This window comes from Lynx canadensis, chromosome C1 (assembly GCF_007474595.2).
Source record: "Lynx canadensis isolate LIC74 chromosome C1, mLynCan4.pri.v2, whole genome shotgun sequence".
In the NCBI taxonomy this organism is placed as follows: domain Eukaryota; kingdom Metazoa; phylum Chordata; class Mammalia; order Carnivora; family Felidae; genus Lynx; species Lynx canadensis.
Genome location: NC_044310.1, coordinates 186,761,384 through 186,783,514, shown reverse-complemented (window position 1 = coordinate 186,783,514; position 22,131 = coordinate 186,761,384). Strand labels below are relative to the sequence as shown.

At 36.4% G+C, this 22,131-nt stretch overlaps 2 protein-coding genes across 7 annotated transcripts in view; one reads left to right on the top strand and one right to left on the bottom strand.

The window, feature by feature from the left end:
* Positions 1-6,697: 6,697 nt before the first annotated feature.
* Positions 6,698-15,573, bottom strand: NDUFB3 (NADH:ubiquinone oxidoreductase subunit B3). 3 transcript variants are annotated; one of them, XM_030324573.1, is made up of 3 exons: positions 15,461-15,573; positions 9,124-9,265; positions 6,698-6,986 (listed from the first exon to the last, which is right to left on the bottom strand). In XM_030324573.1, exons 1-3 carry the CDS (start codon positions 15,480-15,482, stop codon positions 6,830-6,832), a joined length of 321 nt encoding a protein of 106 aa, XP_030180433.1. In that variant the 5' UTR covers positions 15,483-15,573; the 3' UTR covers positions 6,698-6,829. The 3 variants fall into 3 exon arrangements, with proteins under 3 accessions (XP_030180433.1, XP_030180435.1, XP_030180434.1); XM_030324575.1 differs by lacking the exon at positions 15,461-15,573 and adding an exon at positions 15,374-15,435; XM_030324574.1 differs by lacking the exon at positions 15,461-15,573 and adding an exon at positions 15,211-15,350.
* Positions 15,574-15,767: 194 nt separating this feature from the next.
* Positions 15,768-22,131, top strand: part of FAM126B (family with sequence similarity 126 member B) — an 89,460-nt gene continuing 83,096 nt past the window's right edge. For 2 of the 4 annotated variants that reach the window (XM_030324571.2, XM_030324565.2), the window contains exons 1-2: positions 15,768-15,827; positions 16,595-16,628. The gene's annotated coding sequence lies outside the window, so the exon portion shown is untranslated. Of the gene's footprint in view, positions 15,868-16,594; positions 16,629-22,131 lie in introns of all 4 variants that reach the window. The other 2 variants (XM_030324566.1, XM_030324569.1) reach the window with 2 other exon arrangements.

Here is a 22,131-nt window from a genome sequence, read left to right as displayed (position 1 = left end):
AGCACGCTTTCTCTCTCTCTGTCAAAAATAACATAAATATTAAAAAAAATACACAAACATAGAAGTTAAAGGTAAGACAAAGATTAAACATATTTTAAAATATTTGCTTATCATGATGACTACATGCTATCATGAGTTAATATAGCAGATCAATGTACTCTGTTTTCCTTTTTTTTATGTTTCAAGTTTTTATTTAAATTCTACTTAGTTAACATATAGTGTAATATTAGCCCACTCCCCACTCACGTCCCCTCCAGCAACCCTCATTTTGTTCTCTAGAGTTAAGAGTCTCTTATGGTTTGCCTCCTTCTCTCTCTCTCTCTCTCTCTCTCTCTGTCTCTCTCTCTCTCTGTCTCTCTCTCTCTGTCTCTCTCTTTTTCAGATCAATGTGCTCTTAGGGCAGGGTTCATTGTACTGATAGTGGGTCCAAGTTCATATTTTGGTCTTCTTGATTTTTTTTTTTTTTTTGGTTGACTTTTTTCATGACTAGATCGTTGTATTTACCTAGTAATGATGCTGACAGGGTTCATAGCTCTGTTATTTTCTTTTTGTTTGCTTGTTTTTGCATTATTGGTATTAGCTTCAATCAGCAATGTCTTTGTGAAAATCTTTCTAAGCCACTTAGCTACTTCTTGAAGATTAGTTTAGTTAAAACTAATTAATTGATAATAAATTCCACAAGCCAAGCACATACAAAGTACAGTCTGTAACAATTTGCTGAAAAGTTCCTTTATTTCTGCTTTGAAGGGTAGAACTCCCACTTCCCCTTTAAGACAGCTTATTTACTTTTCAGCATACAGAACTTTTACATCTTTGGTTAGGTTTGTTCCTAGGTATTTTATGATTCTTGGTGCAATTGTAAATGGGATCGTTTTCTTGATTTCTCTTTCTATTACTTCATTATTGGTTTATAGAAATGCAACCGATTTCTATACACTGATTTTATATCCTGTGACTTTGCTGAATTCATATATCAGTTCTAGCAGCTTTTTGGTGGAATCTCTCAGGTTTTCCATGTAGACTATCATGTATGTCATCTGCAAAAAGTGTAAGTTCGACTGTTTCTTTGCCAGTTTGGATTCCTTTTATTTCATTTTGTTTTGTGATTGCTGAGGCTAGGACTTCCAACACTATGTTAAAAACAATGGTGAGAGTGGACATCCCTGTCATGTTCCTGATCTCAGGGGAAAAGCTCTCAGTTTTTCCCCAGTGAGGATGATATTAGCTGTGGGTCTTTCATACATGGCTTTTATGACGTTGCAGTATGTTCCTTCTATCCTGACTTATGAAAGAAATTGACGAAGACACAAAGAAATGGAAAAAACATTCCATGCTCATGGATTGGAAGAACAAATATTGTTAAAATGTCAATACTACCCAATGCAATCTAAATATTCAATGCATGGGGCGCCTGGGTGGCGCAGTCGGTTAAGCGTCCGACTTCAGCCAGGTCACGATCTCGCGGTCCGTGAGTTCGAGCCCCGCATCAGGCTCTGGGCTGATGGCTCAGAGCCTGGAGCCTGTTTCCGATTCTGTGTCTCCCTCTCTCTCTGCCCCTCCCCCGTTCATGCTCTGTCTCTCTCTGCCCCAAAAATAAATAAACGTTGAAAAAAAAATTTAAAAAAAAAAATAAATAAATATTCAATGCAATCCTAATCAAAATTGCACTGGCATTCTTCTCAGAGCTGGAACAAACAATCCTAAAATTTGTATGGAGCCACTAAAGACCCTGAATAGCCAAAGTAATGTTGAAAAAGAAAAACAAGGCAGAAGGCATCACAATCCTGGACTTTAACCTCTACTATGAAACTATAATCATCAAGGCAGTGTGGTATTGGCACAACAACAGATACACAGACTGATGGAATAGAATAGAGAATCCAGAAATGGACCCACAAATGTATGGCCAACTAATCTTTGACAAAGCAGGAAAGAGTATCCAATGGAAAAAAACCAGTCTCTTTAGCAAGTGGTGCTGGGAGAACTAGACAGCAACGTAAAGAAGAATGAAACTGGACCACCTTCTTATACCATACACAAAAATAAACTCAAAATAGATGAAAGGCCTAGATATGAGACAGGAAACCATCAAAACCCTAGAGTAGAAAATAGGCAACAACATCTTTGACCTCAGCTGCAGCAACTTCTTACTCAACACATCTCCAAAGGCAGGGAAAATAAAAGCAAAAATGAACTATTGGGACCTCATCAAGATAAAAAGCTTCTGCACAGAAAAGGAAACAATCAACAAAACTAAAAGGTAACCAATGGAATGAGAGAAGAATTTGCAAATGACATATCAGATAAAGCGTTAGTATCCAAAATCTATACAGAAAATATCAAACTCAACACCCAAAAAACAAATAATCCAGTGAAGAAATGGGCAGAAGACATGGATAGACACTTTTCCAAAGAAGACATCCCAATGGCCAACAGACACATGAAAAGATCAGTCATCATCAGGGAAATACAAATCTAAACCACATTGAGATACCACCTCACACCAGCTAGAGTAGCAACAACAGATGTTGGTGAGGATGTGAAGAAACAGGAACCCTCTTGCACTGTTGGTGGGAATGCAAACTGGTGCAGAAACAGTGTAGAGGTTCCTCAAAAAAATTAAAAATAGAATTACCCTATGACCCAGCAATAGCACTACTAGGAATTTATCCAAAGGATACAGGAGTGCTGATTCATAGGGGCACATGTACCTTAGTGTTTATAGCAGCGCTATCAACAATTACCAAATTATGGGAAAAGTCCTAATGTCCAGCAACTGATGAATGGATAAAGATGTGGTATGTATATACAATGGAATACTACTTGGCGATGAATAAGAATGAAATCTTGCCATTTGCAGCAACATGGATAGAACTGGAGAGTATTAAGCTAAGTGAAATAAGTCAGTCAGAGGAAGACAGATATCATATGTTTTCACTCATATGTGGAATTTGAGAGACTTAACAGACCATAGGGGAAGAGAAGGGGGAAAATAGTTTCAAACAGAGAAGGAAGCAAATCATAAGAGACTGTTAAATACAGAGAACAACCTGAGGGTTGAAGGGGGGGTGGTGAGGGAGGAGGAGAAAATGGGTGATGGGCATTGAGGAGGGCACTTGTTGGATGAGCGCTGGGTATTGTATGTAAGTGATGAATCATGGGAATCTACTCCTGAAACCAAGGGCACAGTGTATACACTGCATGTTAGCTTGGAACAATGGAACATTGGATTCCACTTGAAATCCACAAAATGAGAGGAAATCCCACTGTCAATCTGTACAATAAACATTAGTAAAATTGAATTCATTTTTATTAAATATGAAAAAATATATGTAAGCTTAAATGATGCTGCAATAAACATAAAGCTGCATATACCTTTAAAAAAAAAAAGAAAAAATACGTATGTAAGCTTAAATGTTTTCTCTTCTCTCCCCAGTAGATGGTCTTGCACATTCCCTGAGTTATGTATATTCCATTTGGGGGACCATCATGTTAGAAAATGAATCTATAATCTGATAACCAACTTTTTAAAAGAAAAATGGTAAATATCAGAAATAGGGAAGAGAAGGAGAAGAATCAAGGATAGCACTGAAATTATTTTTACCGGAATACTTCTTTCTAGCTCCTAATTAAGCAGGCCTTGCCAATATCATCTCTCTATGAAGTTAAACAAATTTACATTAATATCAGACTGCATTTCCTTTAAAACCCAATATATAGCATCTTCATTTCCACAGTATCATTAAAATCTACATTTGATGGAAGCGGCAAGTGGATGACTGTAAATACAGCCCATGGCTGTAAATATATATTGAACACTAAGTTCTGCTTGTTTCTACTGCTTCCATCATGCCAATATCCTGCAAACCCTTCTTTTCCTTTTTCATTTTCTTCTAATTTTTTCTTCTATCATATTAACCACTCACATGGTTAAGTTCCTATTCTTTCCATGTTTTTGTCTTTACATATATTCTCTATACCATCTTGTCCCCTGAAGTGCTCTCTCATGTTACTTTTTTAAAAATGTGTGAACCTCTTTCATTAGGTGTATCAAAATAGAGTTTCCTTCAAAGTACAGGGATACAGGGGCACCTGGGTGGCTCTGTCGATTGAGCATCTGACCCTTGATTTCAACTCAGGTCATGATCTCATGGTTCCCAACCATGAGCCCCAACTTGAGTCTCACGTTGAGCCCCCGTGTCAGGCTCCATGCTGACAGTCTGACAGCACAGAGTCTGCCTGGGATTCTCTCTCTCCCTATCTCTCTGCCCCATGTGCACATGTGTGTTCTCTCTCTAGCTCTCTAAATTAAGTAAACTTTAAAAGCAAAACAAAGTACAGGAATACAGAAAAATTACTATATTCACTATTTGTTTTTCATGAAATATTACATGCCATAATTTAGATTTTTAAAAATCCTTACAGTTTACTTCAAGCATAATTAAATAGTTCTGAGAAAATAGCCAAAAGAATAATTCTATGGCATCTTATACTACTTATCACATACCAACATGATAGCTAATGTAATATAGTGGTTACTATGGAGTCAGACCTGGGTCGAAAATTTAACTCTGGAACTTACTAGCTGTGCCATCATAGGCTTTGTTACTTTACTATGGACTTGCCTTACATACAAAATGGGGCTAATAATACTTTTACATATAATCATCTACAGTGCTTATTTATGAGGCTAATACTTAATTAACATTATTTCCAATTGTCCTTTGATCATACATTTTAAGAATGAGTATCACATTTAACTGGTTCTAGTCCAAGCAATGGCAGTAGCTAAGATGACAGTGATTTGTGTGCTTTGCAGCTCCCAAGGAATTAAAGCAATAGTTTTCATATTAATAGAATATAAGGAAAACTTCACTCCTTGCTTCCAGAAAAAATTGTGATAGATAAAACTCAAAAATAGGAGAAAAAAATTATTGTTTTTCTCTATCATAAATGTGTCAAGCACTGCACTTTCCATCTTTTCTGCACCTAACCCAGCAAATGAGTTTATTCAGGGTATCTACTTTTTTTTTTTTTTTAAGTAAGTTCTACACCCAACGTGGGGCTTGAACTTATGACCCTGAGATCAAGAGTCACACACTATATTGATTGAGCAAGCCAGGCACCCCAGGTTACCTACTTCTTAAGTGAGCTTTGATAGTTTTGTCTTTTTGTGTTTATTTATTTTTGAGAGCGAGAGAGAGACAGAGGGTACCCATAAGATTTTAATCTCTACACTCAATGTGGGGCTCAAATTCACACCCCCAAGATCAAGAGTCATATGCTCCACCAACTGAGGCAGTCAGGTGCCCCTAACAAGCTGTGTTTTAATTGGAAAGTTTTAGAGTTTCAATTTTAGACCACTAACATTTAATGTAATTATTCATATGATTAAGTTTAAATCTACCATCTTGCTATTTTTATTTTTCCTCTTGCTCTTTGTTCCTTTTTAAACACTTTCCTTATCTTTTGCAGTCTTTTTTTATTATTTCATTTAACCACATTCCATTTACTACTATCAGCTTATTAGGAATTCTTACCTCATGTATTTACTGATTTCTCAAGTTTAGGTTTATAAAGAAGAAATTAACAAAGGAAAAAAATATCCTGGAGTTTTATATTAACTTTGTTATTCAAGAAAAAATATTACCTCTCTTCAACAAGCTCAGTTTTAAGTCTCAACTTTACTTAGAAATTTAATTAAAATTTAAAAATTCAATGTAGGAAAAATGTGGTTTATTGTTAGATATACAGGGGAAAAATGTCAAACTTTTCACATCATGAGGATAATGAGAACTAAGGCAAGAGTAGATAACATCACAATAAAGAAAAATGAACACAGTACATGGATATGTCAACCAGAACTGGGCTGTAAATTGTTTTATAGTATAATCTATACCACCTGCGGAGGATGGTAAAAACAGCAAGGCCAATTCCCATCTAAAAACATACTGGAGTGCACTCATGTTCATAGTAGCATTATTCACAATAGATAAAATGTAGAAGCAAACCATGTGTCCATCAATGGTTGAATGGATAAGCAAAATTTAGCATACACATACAATAGAATACTATTCAGATTTAAAAAGAAAGGAAATTCTGACCCATGCTACAATATGGATGAAACTTGAGGACATTATGCTAAGTGAAATAAGCCAGTTACAAAGAGACAAATACTTTATGGTTCCATTTAGCAGGTACTTTTGAGTAGTCAAAATTATAGAGACAGAAAGTGGAACAGTGGTTGCCAAGGGCTGGGAGATGGGGAAATGGGGACTTATTTAATAGGTGTAGACTTTCATTTTAAAAGATGAAAAGTTATGGGGATGGATGGTGGTTATGGTTACACATTTTAAATGTATTTAGTACTACAGACTGCACACTTAAAAGTAGTTAGATGGCAAACATTATGACAACTAAAAAAACCTGAAAAAACAGAAAACAAAACCTGTTAAAACATATCCATTTGGTCAGATATATGCTAATGTTCTGATTGTGCAGAATGCACAACTGCTGGTACTCAATCCCCCACATATTTCAAACCAAATCTGATATGGCTTGAGACTTTAAATAATCTCTACACCAAATTTGGGGCTTGAACCCATGACCCCAAGATCTAGAGTCCCATGCTCTACCAACTGAGCCACCCACATGCCGCAAGACATTTTTTTTTTTTTTAATGACAAAAAAGACCAGCAAATGTATTCATACTTTATTAAATCTTAATAGTATTTTTAGGGAAAAACACACAGATGAGTAGGCTACATTGAAGAAATCTTATTTTTATAGGAGAGTTAAGAAGCCTTTAAGATACTTTCAGGTATTATCTTCAATGATGCTTCTTCTCTTTTTTCTGGGACTCCAGGTAATATTCAGCCCCTACAGCTACCACAAATGCAGCAAATCCCCATTTGAATCCTTTTAATAATGCACCAACAAAGGAAACATTGTTTGCAAAGCCACCCATGTATCTCCAAGCTTCATTGCTAGAGGAAAAAAAAGGGAAAATTATAATCACACATAACTTATGTACATTCACTGAGTAAAACAGACTTAATTTTCATCTAACAGACTTAAATGCAACCCTATATAAGATAATCTAAGTGGATCACAATAGGATTCTTTTGTGACATAAGATAATTAGGTCTATATACCCACGTTTCACATATAAAACAGAAGAAAAAAGACTTGATGATTTCACACTTCACAGCCATTAATAATCAATCAGGATTTTATAGAATTCCCAAATGTAAGACTCACTTCAGCCTATTCATTACCGGTCACCTGTGTGGCTTTGCCCATAACAGTCATTACAGCATCATATAAAGAGAAGTTAGAAACTTGGGTATTAAACTTTGCTCTGCCACTTAGATTCTTCACAGCCTCTTAGGCTGCACAAGTTACTTAACCTGTCAGGGCTCGCTTCCACTTTTACTCAATGATGATTACTATCTACCTTATAGTGTTATTATAAAGATTAAACAGGGTAAAGTATGATATATTCTGGCACAGAGGGTATGTAACACTCAACATTATTATTACTATTCCAGAGGCTCACAGCTTTTCCCTGTCATAGCAGACTGAGCTTTAGAAGACTGACTTCCTGCTCTGGCAATCATTCTTCAGAGTATCCTGAACAGAGAAGTAAACAGAAGTCAAAGCCCTTAGTGAAAAAAAGTCTCTCACAGATAGGGATGAATAAGTGGAAAAAATCATGTTATAAAAAACAAAATACACTTTAACTCTAAAAAATCTGACTTACTAGAATACATGACAGCTAATCACATCTAATTCAGATACCAAATCCAGACAAAGATATCAGAAGAAAACTATAGAATAATATCCATCATGAACATAGATGCAAATATTCTCCACAGAATTTTGGAAAACTGAATCCAGTAATATATGAAAGGATACTAACATCATGATGAAAGGTTTATAGTTCAGGAATGCAAGATTTGGTTTGAGATTTTAAAATCAATAAGAGGGGCGCCTGGGTGGCGCAGTCGGTTAAGCGTCCGACTTCAGCCAGGTCACGATCTCGCGGTCTGTGAGTTCGAGCCCCGCGTCAGGCTCTGGGCTGATGGCTCAGAGCCTGGAGCCTGTTTCCGATTCTGTGTCTCCCTCTCTCTCTGCCCCTCCCCCATTCATGCTCTGTCTCTCTCTGTCCCAAAAATAAATAAACGTTGGAAAAAAAAATAAAATAAAATCAGTAAGAGTAATTCATCATATTAACAGAACAAAAAAACAATGTGAGCATCTCAGTAGCTGCAGAAAAAGCATTTACCACTAAAGAGAACTCCACAACTTGATGAAGGGCATCTATGACCACCCTCCAACTAATATATTTAGTGGTGAAACACTGAATGCTTTCCCCCAATTAGCAACAAGGCAAGGATGTCTGCTTACACCACTTTTATTCAACATTATACTAGCAGTGTTAGCCAGAGTAATAATACAAGAAATAAAAAGTTTACAAATTGAAAAGGAGGAAGTAACACTGATTTTAGACAAAAGGATCATTAAGTAAATTCTTAGAAATCTGTAAAAAAAATCTGTTAGAAGGAAAATATGAATTTAGCAAAGTAACAAGATACAAAGTCAATCTATAAAACTCAATTGTGTTTTCACATATTAGCAAAGAAAACTGAAAATTTATGTTTAACAATACCATTTACAATAGCACAAAAATATGGAATTCAAGATAAAATTAACAAAATCTACATAAGACTTGTATATAAAATAAAACACTCCTGAGAAAATTAAACATAATCTAAACTGTCCATAGACTTCAAGACTCAATAGTGTTAAGACACCAAGTTTCTTTTTTTTAGTTCTTATTTAAATTCCAGTTAGTTAACAGACAGTGTATTATTAGTTTCAGGTATACTATATAGTGATTCAACTTGTTAAGACATCAATTATCCCTAATTGAGTTATGAGTTAATGTGATCTCAATTAAAATTCAAGCAGCCTTAGTAGAAACTGAAAAGCTCGTTTTAAAATTTAAATGTAAATACAAAGAACCTAGAATAGCTAAAACAATTAAAAAAAAGAAAGAAAAGGAACTTAGATACTGATCCTCTAGAATAAATTCTATCTGAATTATTTAATTATTCTTACCGGCCCCATGGATCCCTTAGCCCTCGTGCAGCCAGCTTCTCCTGGACAGTTTCTAATGGTGTCCCTTCTATCTTCCATTGTTTATAATCTGGAAGTTTTAGTTTACCTTGACCATGTTCATGTCCATGTCCATGGGCCATGTCTAAACGATAAGATTAACATAAAAGAGAAATATGCAGATGGTAGATATCAAGCACCCAAGTTTACTATGCAGATTGTAGATATAAAATACCTAAACATTTGTTAATATTTTAAAAGAAGAGTCAAATAAATACTTGAAAATTCTGAGTTAATAGGTTTTACAAACAGCATCTTATTACATAACTAGTTTATGTTCACTTAGGAAATACACATGTACAAATTTTAAAAAGAAAAAGTCAATATTCCCACCATTCAGAGATAGCCATTTACTTTTGTTCCTTTCATTTTAAGAACAGCAAACATTTATTGTGCTCTCTGCCAGGAGCACCAAAGTGCTTTAACATGTATTAACTCCATTACTCCTAAAACAACTCTTTGAACTTAAATTCCAGTAACTGTCACCATTTTACAGATGGAGACAATGAAGCTCCAATAAGGCAACTTTCTGAAGGTAACAAAAGTGGTAAATGGTCCAACTGGTTTTGAACCTTACAGTTTGGTTTCACAGCCCTGGCCTCTAACTTCCAAGCAATAATACTGTTCCTTCTTTCTAGTCCTTTTATAATGTGTAAATATGCATAGCGACAATGTTGTACATACTGTTTTGTTACCTGCTTTGTTTAGATGATTCTTTTAAAATGCAGTGTTACTGTGTTTCAGTATTTAAGATCATATGCACTTTTTCTGTAAAGAGCCAGATAGTAAATATCTTGGCCTTTGTGAAACAAAAGGTAAAATCAAGGATATTTTGTAGGTGGGGTGCCTGGGTGGCTCAGTCAGTTAAGCGTCTGAATCTTGGTTTCAGCTCAAGTCATGATGTGTTTGTGAGCTGGAGCCCCACCTTCAGTGCAGAATCTGCTTAGAATTTCTCTCTCCCTGTCTCTCTTTGCTCCTTCCTGGCTTGCTCTCTCTCTCTCTCTCTCTCTCTCAAACAATAAATAAATAAACATTTTTTAAAAAGGGTGTTTTGTAAGTAGTTACATAATGAGAGAAAAATTTTTTTTCAAAATACAAGAATAACTGAGTACAATTTTTTGTAAAACAGGTCTGATGAAAAAAATGAAATTCCCTTTTTTTTAGGGATAGTATTTTGCTTAACTGGGGCATAAAGTTAGTGTTCCTTAGTTATCAAATTCATTCCAAACGTTCATCTGTAAAAACCAGTCTCAGCTCACGGGCAGTACACAAACAGGCAATGGGCTGGATTTGCCCAGCAGGCTTTGGTTCGCTGACTACTGAATTAGATCAATGGAGACCTTAGGACTCCAAAGGCTCCTTAAATAAAATATGCCTGTAATGGTTATAATAAAGACCAAATTTACTAGTGTTTTTTTGTTTGTTTATTTATTTATAATCTCTACACTCAAGGTGGGGCTTGACACCCCCAGATCAAGAGTCACATGCTCTACTGACTGAGCCAGGCAGGAGCCCCACCCTCTAGTGTTACTGTTATAGATAATGTAAAAATAAACTTCAGGTCAGTCCCCAGTTAAATTGCTATGAATTTCAAATTAAGGGGGTATGAATTAATACCCCCTTTTCCTTAAGGTTACCAGTAGCAATTCTATAATCACCACTCTCCAGAAATAAAACCAAACCAAATAATCACTACCATTATTTTTGCATTTATAACTATGAACAGGCCAAATAATAAGGCAGGGCTCTTACACTGCATTTTAGAAGACAGAGGTAATTATTACATAGTGTATACTAAAGACACATTATGTGAAATGCTCATACCATTAAAAAATAGTTCTCAGAATATGGGGGGAGGGTGGGAATTATACATAGTAATTCTGACAAATTAACCAACCTTTATATTTAGACATATTAAGCTAATCACAAAACATTAGTTTGATGATTTTTACATTTAAAAAAGAATAAAAAACAAGCTACCAAACACAAGCTAGAACAACATTCACAATTTCAAGTGAAAACATTTGATCCATTATTTCATTATTATTATTATTATTTGGTGGATTCAATAATATAAAGGGAAAAAATTACAGTTTCAGATTTCAGGCTAACTTTTGAGATTCAATAATTATAAAAGAAATAATTTTAGAAGTATTTAATTAGAATGACGTCTTGGCTTCTTCAAACCATGTTTTAAAAAACTTTTTTTGTTTGATGTTTCATTCAAAAATCTTTAAAGAGATTACAAGACAAACCCTCATTTTGGCAAATATCAATTCTAGAATATTAACTCTAATTGACCATCGATATACTTGGAAAAGAATACAAAACATCAACATTTTTGATAAAATAGCTTGACTTGGGAAAATGAAAATGGAAGCATTACCATGCATGAAGCCTATTTCAAAGTTACAATATTACTATGTTCAAAATACTAAGTAATGTGGGAGATAAATCTTTGAAAGAAAACATGAAAGTATACATACACTCATTTCTCCTAATTTCTTTTAATAAATTCAATGTGTTTTCTCTTTTACCTCATTAAAATATTTCAGAAAGAGTCCCTTACTAAATCAAATATTTCAACGACTTTTCAAAAAGTTGAACACAATTTCTAGGGAAACTTTTGTTTTCTTTTAAAAATTATTTCCACTTATATTCATACAATGGAGTATTACTCGATAATCAGAAAGAATGAAATCTTGCCATTTGCAGCTATGTGGATGGAACTGGAGGGTATTATGCTAAGTGAAATTAGTCAGAGAAAGAAATGACTTCACTCATATGAGGACTTTAAGAGACAAAACAGATGAACACACGGGAAAGGAAACAAAAATAATATAAAAACAGGGAGGGGGACAAAACAGAAAAGACTCATAAATATGGAGAACAAACTGAGGGTTGCTGGAGGGGTTGTGGGAGGGCAGATGGGCTAAATGGGTAAGGGGCACCAAGGAATCTACTCCTGAAATCATTGTTTCACTATATGCTAACTAATTTGGATGTAAATTAAAAAAAAATAAAAAATATAATTTAAAAAAAGAATACAAACACAGGAAAAAAAATTATTTCCACTTCCAATAGTCATAAATCAAACAATGATATCCTGATCACTTGAAGGAAGTTCAGAATTCTGCTTAAGTGCAGACTTTAGTGCTATATAGATCTGACATCAAGTCCTGGATGCACCATTAATAACTATAAACTCCTGGGCCTATCATTTAATCTCTCTGAACTTGTTTCCTCATATAACATGAGCATAAAACCTACCTTGCAAGATTGTGAGATTTGGGGAAAACACATCGTGATGTGCTTTCCTCTTTCGTACCCAGGTGGTAAAAATGTGACTTAGCACAACCATTGTGAAAAACTGGCCTGACCTAGAAATGTTGAACATCTGAATACCTTAAGGTCTAGACCTGCACTATTCAGTATCATAGCCACTAGGACTTAAAGTGTGGCTAGAATTTTTATGTCATTTTAATTTAAATTTAAAATCGGATCCTCAAGTCAGTTATTGGAAATTTTTTTTTATGTTTACTTATTATTTTTGAGAGAGAGAGAGGAGAATGAGCGGGGCAGAGAGAGAGAGAGAGAGAGACAGAATCTGAAGCAGGCTCCAAGCTCTGAGCTGTCAGCACAGAACCCAACACAGGGCTCGAACCCACAAACCACAAGATCATGATCTGAGCTGAAGTCAGACACATACTTAACTGCCGGAGCTACCCAGGTGCCCTACAAAATTTGTTTTTAAGGTTTATTTATTTTTGAAAGTGTGCAAGGGGGAAGGGGCAGAGAAGGGGGGGACAGACACCTGATGCAGGGCTCAAATGCATGCACCGTGATATCATGATCTGAGCCAAAGCCGATCGCTCAACCAACAGAGCAACCCAGATGCCACAGTTACTGAAAAATTTTTAAAGTGTGTTTGGAACAATTCAGGTGAACAAATCTGTTTTTTCAACTGTAAACTTTACAAAATATAAACACTGGATCAAGTGTTTATATTTATGAAAACTTACAAAACAAAAATATTCTGCAAGTGTAAAATACATTGGTTTTGAGATGATATAAAGAAAATGTAAAATATTTCATTAATAGCTTTTAATACTGATTATATCCTGAAATAATATTTGAATATACTGGGTTAGATAAAATATATAATTGTTTCTTTTTACCTTTTTAATATGGTTACTAGAAAACTGTAAATTATATGAGCTCTTGCCTTATATTTGGATAGCACTGTTATTAACTCATGTTTTTTTATATGTAACAATAGAAATATACATATATTTTTAACAATATATGTATTTTATAAAAATCTTTTTAGCCACATTGTTTATGTGGCTAGCCCCAAACTGTAAATGACCCTAACATCCCACATTAATGGATTAATTATGGAATAGACACATTACAGAATACCTAATGAAAAACTACATGCAAAAGTATGAACAAATCTCACAAATAAAGAAGGGAGAGTAAAAAAAAAGATAAATACACTTTGATCCCATTTATATAAATTGAAAAGCCAAACAATTCATTTTTTAGAAATGCATCATAGATGGAAAAATTAAAGTAAAAAAAAAAAAGTAAAGTAAAAAAAGTGAATGTTTATGCAAGTCAGGACAGTAGTACATCTTGGTGAAGGAGGTAGAATCACAGAAGCTCAGACAGGGAGCTTCTAAGGCAGTGTTTTTCAATCTAGTTTTTAATTCTTGCACCCCAAAGGAGCATTTTTGGATATTTTTTTTCCCTTATGATGTTTTCATTCCTCCCCCTCCAATGAAATTTTAATACCACAGATATACTGTATATCTGCTTACGTTCCATGGCTCTTTGGAGGGCCACAAACCATTGTAGTCTTTGTTATTTGTTTTGTCTTTAAGATTTTTTTTTTCACCTCTCCTCCAAGAACAAATTTTCACCTCCTTGAAGGGCAATCACCTCTGCTAAAAATGCAAGTTCTAAGTTATTGGCAATGCTTTATTTTCTAACCTGAAGGGTGGTTACACAGGGTTTGCTTAATTATAATTATTTAAATGTATTTATGTTTTATACACCCTTCTGTTATGTAAACTTCACAATAAAAACTAAAATTAGATAAAATAACAAATTATGCCAAGGACTCAACAACGGATAATTATTTCAGTTTCAGAACCGTTCATACAAAAAAATCCAGCAAGGTCATTAGTGCTACAAAGAAAGAACATGTGATCATGAAATTTTAAAAAAGCTATCTTCTTGTGTTTGGAGTGAACCTGTAATTTGGTGACCAACCTCCACTAACCTGGGCTGGCATATTTTCCCTAACTATGAAATAAGAGGATAATAGGGGCGCCTAGGTGGCTCAGTTGGTTGAGCATCCAGCTTCATTCAGCTCAGGTCATGATCTCACAGCTCCTGAGTTTGAGACCCCCATCCGGCTCTGTGCTGACAGCTCACAGCCTGGAACCTGCTTCGGATTCTGTGTCTCCTACTCTTTCTCTCTCTCTCTCTCTCTGCCCCTACTCCACTCATGCTCTCTCTAAAATAAATAAACATTAAAAAACGAAAGCTTAAAAACAATTTAAAAAAATGAGGATAATGCCACTTACAGTACATGTAATTTTATGGTTTTCCAACGACTTTCAAGTACATATCCCAGCTACCCCTCATTTTTAAACTTGTGAATAAGAACATTAGAAAATAAAAGACAAGTGAACTTTTAGTGTCCCCTCCAGTCCCTGCGCCTACTTATATGTAATTTAAAAATAGTAACCACTCTATAAAATTGAATGTGATTTTCGTACACTGCTTTCTTCATAAACATTCACACCAGAAAAGCCTTGCCTAAAACCATACATGCTTGTTGTGAGGCAGATATTGCAATTATTCTTATTTTACAATTTCTAGATTTGAGGCTGTTCTGATTTTATTCAGTTCAAAGGTAAACCAGAAAACATGCGGCGGGGGTTTGCGGGTGGGAAAGGAGGAAAAAAGTATAAGCACAGTAACTCTCACCACTTTCTTCTACAAACTACCCCTAATTACCCCAGGACTTCATTGTTCTCTCTTGCTAGTTCTTCCATCTTCTTCCCTCGAGGTACATACTCTCAGGATCTTTCCCCGTTTATTCTCTTCCTTTTTTACAATCCCCAGAATACAGTCTCACTCTTATTCCTGATCAAGAAGTCTCCCACCAACTCTAATTTACCTGACAGCAATCTGACCTCTCACGACACTCAATTAACCCTCCAGCCGGAGCCAAGCGGAAACGGAAATTGTCGCCTGAGTGACTTACCGCAGGAAAGCAGAGAGGCCATTTAACGTTCCGCACTAGGTCACGGATTCCTGGACTCAGTGGAGGGTACATGGAGAATGCTGGAAGCCGGCATTTTTTTTCCGCACACCTGTGCATCAGTGGTCTGACTGAGGTAAGAGTAATTGTAGAGGACAGAATGGCAGGGAAAGAGTGATGTTTTCCTTGCTTGGAGACCGGAATCCTTAGACACTGCACAGAGGGGAGGACCGCAGACATACTCCAGCCAATAAGTGAGGCAGTTGTTGAGCGCGGACTCACCCAATGGGAAGGCTGGTTGTTGCGCTGCAGTTGGCAGGCTGCTGCGGGAGGCGGTGGCGGTAAGAAGCCGGAGGCAGCGGGGTGACAGGTAGGCGGCGGCGCTGTCTTTGGGGGACGCAGAGTGCCAGGTCAGGACGGTTTTTCTTCTCTCGGCTGCAGGAACTGACGAGCGGGGTCTGGGGAGGGGGCAGCTGGAGTGTTGGTGGTTCCGGAACCTCGCGTAGACAAGGTAGCTTGGGAGGGTCGTGAGGAGAAGGCAGCTGAGGCGGGTGGAGGCTGAACCTTGCGGGGCAACGAGGGGGCCTAGGGCGTGGGGGGATGCGGTGGCGCTGGCAGAGAGAGGAGAGAGGCAGGAGCAAGACGGTATCATGAGGGCTGGACGACTTCCTTGCATGAAGCTCCAAGAGAGAAAAGGACGCGGCATTGCAGGCACCTGAGAGAAATCCTAGGAATTGCTTCTTATGGCCATTTCCCGGGGTGGGAAGGGTGTGTGGAGAAGAAACATTTACTGGCGGTCAGATCCTTCAAACTCTTTATAGCTATACATTATGTAATCGTTGGCTATCATTTACCCAAATAACTAGGTTGTCGCTCTTGGAAGAGGTCTTGCAACCTATTGATGTGTCAGAATAGTTTTTTCGTTGATTTGAGTGGTTTCTACCTTGGCAGTCTCTGTAGGTAAAGAAGCATGAAGGATAGAGTAATCAGGAAGAGCTTATCCCAAATACGGATTTGGGTTGAGAGATAATGTTAGTTTGAGACGAGCGGCTAGGTTCGTGTTTGTATAGTTCATGAATTTATTTGTTTTGAGGGTCAAGGTTGATTACAAATACTTTTTTCTTTTTTAATCTTCAGGAAAGTGGAGAGCCGCAAAAATCTATAGTAGGAGGTAAGTGCGAGTTGGAAAATGACTAGAAAATTAGTTGCTAGATTTCCGCCCCCCCCCCCCGAATTGTGAATGTTAGGGACTATGAAAATAAGGTGGTGGTTTGAAGGAGGTAGGGCGGGGAAGTCATCTTTTAAGTAATTTGCTTTTTAAGTCTGATGAACTAGTTACGAATTGTTTCTTAGGTTTAATAAGTATGCTCTTTGAACCTTTCCTACTGAAGTAAAATGTATTTACAGACATAATTAACTGTAAATTAACATTTTTTGAGTTTTTATAATTGTTTGCACAGTGCAATGTAGAATAAAATAGGAATTCCATTCCGTGGGTGTTACCAAAGGTCGAACTACATTTTGCTATAAAATTTGATTTTATAGCCCACTGGAGAGGTGTTTTAAAAGAAGCATTATAAATTGCTAAAATTTAAGCTGATTGAAATGTAGCCTGTAGCTGAGAAGATAAAGACTAATGTAGTATGAGCAAGTGTATAATTTTCCTTTTTGGATTAATGATAATTTATATTAGTATATCCCAGAACCTAAATTAAAAGACTTGCTTTTTTCTCTAAATATCATTTGGTAAAGAGAGGTGGATCATTGGAGTTTGTTCTGAAATGTTTAGAGTACTGAGATATTTATCAGTACTTCAGATAAAAATTTTGATACTTGGTGTTTCACTCATTGTCTTTTTACCTTTTTGCAAGAGTAATTCTATCTCAGTCACAAGGAATACTTCTGCTTCTATTTTGAGTGCATTTCTGTAGTGTGAGTACCTGTGAACAAATCTCTGCTTTTTTGCAGGATGGTGTGCGTGTCTGTGTGTTTCTGTGTGTATGTATGTGTTTCTTCTTCTTATGTAACCAGCCTGCTAGAGCTGTCTTAGAGAACTAATGGCTGATGTTGAATGGCCAGTAGGTGTCATTGTAGAATGCAACAGAGTTGAACATTGGGTAGGAAATTACCAAGTGATTTAAAAAACACTAGTCAGAATTAGAATATAATAATAATTGGCTTATTATTTCCACATCATTAGAAGCCCCGTTTTCTGACACATTTCAGTATTGGAGCTGTTTATAAGGAATTTGAAACACTGGGTGTAAAGAAATAAAATTTTTTGCTCTAAAATAGACCTTCAAAGCTTTTTTAACCCAACTGTTAAGCCATCTTGATATGCAATATGGATTTGGGTTTGTTTGAATGTTTTTAATTCACAGTTTTGGCATTTAATAGTGTTTTATTAAGTTCTATAATGATTAAGATTTTCAGCTTGACTGAGCTTTATAATAGAAAAACCAATGCTAGGGGCGCCTGGGTGGCGCAGTCGGTTAAGCGTCCGACTTCAGCCAGGTCACCATCTCGCGGTCCGTGAGTTCGAGCCCCGCGTCAGGCTCTGGGCTGATGGCTCGGAGCCTGGAGCCTGTTTCCGATTCTGTGTCTCCCTCTCTCTCTGCCCCTCCCCCGTTCATGCTCTGTCTCTCTCTGTCCCAAAAATAAATAAACGTTGAAAAAAAAAAAACAATGCTACATAATAAAATAATAAAATGTGGACAGAAAGTCTCCAAACAAGTTACTAGCTGCACACAAAAAAGTACTTTGTTGTTGTTCTTTTAATGCAAGAACAGAGGAATTTCTGTCTTTCATTCTTTGTGGCTTCTTAGTTTTTCTCATGTTTAAAATAGCTTCTTTTTATATTTTTATCCTGCTAGTAGACTATGTGCTTTCTCAGGATGATGACCGGAGTATTTGTCATTGTCTGAAATGTAACATAATGAATTCTGGAGGGAGCAGGCATAGAAAGCTCTGAAGGTGGCTTACAACTGGCGTGAGTACAGCCCTTACCTGCTGAGCCTTCTACTGAGCTCTTTTCTCTTTGTAGCTCTGGTCCTTTGCCTGCTGTTGATACAGTGTTTAAAAATAGAGTTGGACCTAATTCAGAAATTCTCCATGAAGGTGGCGAGTTACATATGTATCAGAATAATCTAGGAGCTAAAAAAAAAAAAATCATACGCACATATCCATTATATCACCTCCACTTCGCTTCAGATAGGGGGAATATGAAGGGAGGTAGATGTATTTTGAAGAAAAAAAGACCCTCCTAGATGATATGGTTCATCACTGGCTTCCATTTTAGAATTATTCATCTAATTCACGGCTCTCATACTTGTGTAAAATAGCAATAGTAGTTTTCACTTGAAAAGAAAGGGCTGCCAAATCAACCAATATTTTTATAGCTCAATAAAATTTCACCATTTAATGTCATATTTGGGGTAGATTTTCTAGCCAGGAGCTAAAATTTCCAGAAATAAAAATTGTGCTGAATGTTTTGGTTTGGATTAGTTTTTACTTGGCAGTTAGCTGCTTTCCATAAACCAAGCTAATTTCTTCCATGATTCAGACCTGTGCTGATTTGCACAGATATTTAGTCATGTCTTGTTCTTTTAATGTCTCTGAAAGCTATCTAGTTTTAGAACCAAACTAGAATTGGACCAAAGTCCATACCTTACATTAGGGTTCAGTCTTGGTATTGTACATTGGACAAATGCAAAATGACATGTATCTACCATTATGGTATTAAACAGTAGTAATAAAGCTTTTTAATCAGAATGTATTCCTTTTGTAGTTACTTCTGTCTAAATGAAAATGGGAGTGGAGAGTATACTGTGGTTCTTTCTACTTGATAATTGTAAAATCTAAAGTTAATATGAATTTGCAGTCTATCATAGTACCTACTGCTTTATTGTTGGTGGGAAAACACTAGGAGTGAATGTTTCTGTTCAGAGTTCTGTGGTCAGATCTCTTGTCATTCTGTACCTTGTTCTTTTGATTTTGTTTTCTCAGCATCTAAATGTGATGATTCTTAAATCTGAGTCTTTAATCCAGAGCTTTTTCTTGATTTCTGGTTCCTATCCTATAAACCTAATTGCCTTCTAGATGAGAATGACCTGCAGGTCCCTCAAATAAAGTATGTCTAAAAGTGAATTCATGTTTTATTCTTTTATCATCTATGTGGTAAAGCTGGAACCTTGTATTATCTTTGACACTTTTTATTCATATACCCCTCATGTCAATAATGTTAGGTTCTGTGGACTCTACCTTCTTATTACTTTTTAAATCCCATTTACTTCTCTCAATTTCTATAACCTTTAAAAAAAGTATGAAGAGTTAGGACTTAGAGGTGTACTATCTAGATTAGAATTTGAGATCTACATTTGTAGTCTCAATTTCTTTGTTTAAAAACAGAGTTGTACAACTGTCCAATTGCATTCTTAGGCATTTATTCCAGAGAAATTGAAACTTACATTCATACAAAACCTGTACATAAATGTTCATAGCAACTTTATTACAAATAGCTCCAAACTGGAAACAATTCAAATGTTCTTCAACAAGTGAATGGTTACACAAACTGGCACATTTATACCATGGACCACTAGAACGAGCAATAAAAAAGAACGAGCTACTGATACATACAACATCTTGGAAGACTCTCAAGTGAAAAAAGCCACTCTCAAAAGGTTACATACTGTATGATTCTATGTATATAATGTTCTTTAAATAACAAAATTGTAGTGATGAAGGGCAGATTAATCATTACCAGGGGTTAGGAACCAGGGAGAGGGGAGCCTCTTGATAGAATAGTTCTGTATCTTGATTGTGGCAGTCGTTACACAAATATACATATGTTATAAAATTGTACAAAACTACACACACACACACATACACACACAAATGAGTGCTTATATAACTGGTGATAACCTGAATAACCTCTGTAGACTGTACCAATGTGAATTTCCTGGTCTTGATATTTTATCATAGTTATGCAAGATGTTACCATTGGGGGAAAGTAGACCAAGGGTACCTGGGACCTCCTGGCACATATTTTTGGAACTTCCTGTGAGTCTATTTCAAAATTAAAAAATTTTGAAGGGTAATTACAAAGATTAAATGAGAAAATATAAGTAAGGTTCTTATTACAGTACTTGGTGCATCATAAATACACAATAAATATAATAGTAGTAGCAGCAGCAGTAATGATAGTTCAGGCCTCTCACCTCTTTCTAGGCCTTTCACTAGGACTATTCCAACAGTCTTATGGGTCACCCTGGCTTCAGTCTTTTCTCACTCCAGTCCATTCTACAGTGCAACCAGAGTACTCTTTCTGAAGTGCCCATCACATATTACTTACCACATGCATAATCCTTTAATGGTTCCCTGTTGTACTTTCATACATTAATTTCATTTTTTTTAATGTTTATTTATTTTTGAGAGATAGAGCATGAGCGGGGGAGGGGCAGAGAGAGAGGGGGAGACAGAATCTGAAGCAGGCTTCAGGCTCTGAGCTCTCAGCATAGTCTGACGTGGGGCTCAAACTTGTGAACCACAGATCATGACCTGAGCCGAAGTTGGATGCTTAACAGACTGAGCCATCCAGGCACCGTAATTTTATTTTTTTTAAATCATAGTGGAATGAAGCATTGGAGTCAGCATGACCTTCAGAATACTACAATAGGTGAATTAAAGATAAAAACAAAAATCTTGAGTGATTTTTCTCATCTTTAAGGTACTATTTTAAGTATTGTTACTTTAAAGTTTTGTTTTTATATTGGTGCCTAACACACTGTGCCAAAACCTAATGACTGAGGGCAAAGAGATTGATAATTTTTCATCATTCTGTAGGTTTACTGAGCAGTACCTCTGTTGGTTTCACTGGACTCTCATGTAGTTGAAACTGCCTGGAGAATTGACTGAGTTGGAAGGTCCAAGGTGTCCTCACTCGCATGTTTGCACTTGGTGCTGGCTGTCCATTAAAGTCCTTCAGTCTTCTCAGTATGGCTTCTCATTCTCTAGTAGGCTAGTCTGGCATCCTTACATGGCATTTTCAGGGCAGCATTCTAAAAAAGTGAAGGTGGAAGCTGCAGGGCTGCAAGCCCTCTTTGGGGCTTAGGCTTCACAACTTTCATAACGTTCCTTCCAAAAGCAACTCACCAAGCTAGCCTAAATTCAGGGGAATGGAGAAATAGAAGAAGACCTCTGTCACAGTCAGTTTGAGCTGCTATAACCAAATACCATAAACTAGGTGGCCTAAACAACAAACATTTATTTGTCCCAATTCTGGAAGCTGAGAAGTACAAGGTCAATGTACCAGCAAGTTGTGCTTCACTGACAGCACACTTCCTGGTTCAGAAATGGCTGTCCTCTTATTGTGTTATCACATGGCAAAAGTGGGAGAGAGCTGTCTGGGGTCTCTTGTATAAGTGTATTTATCCCACTTACGAGGGCTCTACCTTCATGACTTAATCACTTCCCAAAGGCCCCACCTTCTGATACTGTTACATTAGGGGTTAGTATTTCATTATATGAATTTTGGGGAGACATATTCAGTCTATTAACAGTAATCTACAGAGAGATCAGATTATTTTCCATTTTCTTAATGTAAGGATAAAAAACACTCCCCCAAAATGACATATTTGCTAAGAACTGTGAAAAGTTTTGCTGAGACTTAACAAGTA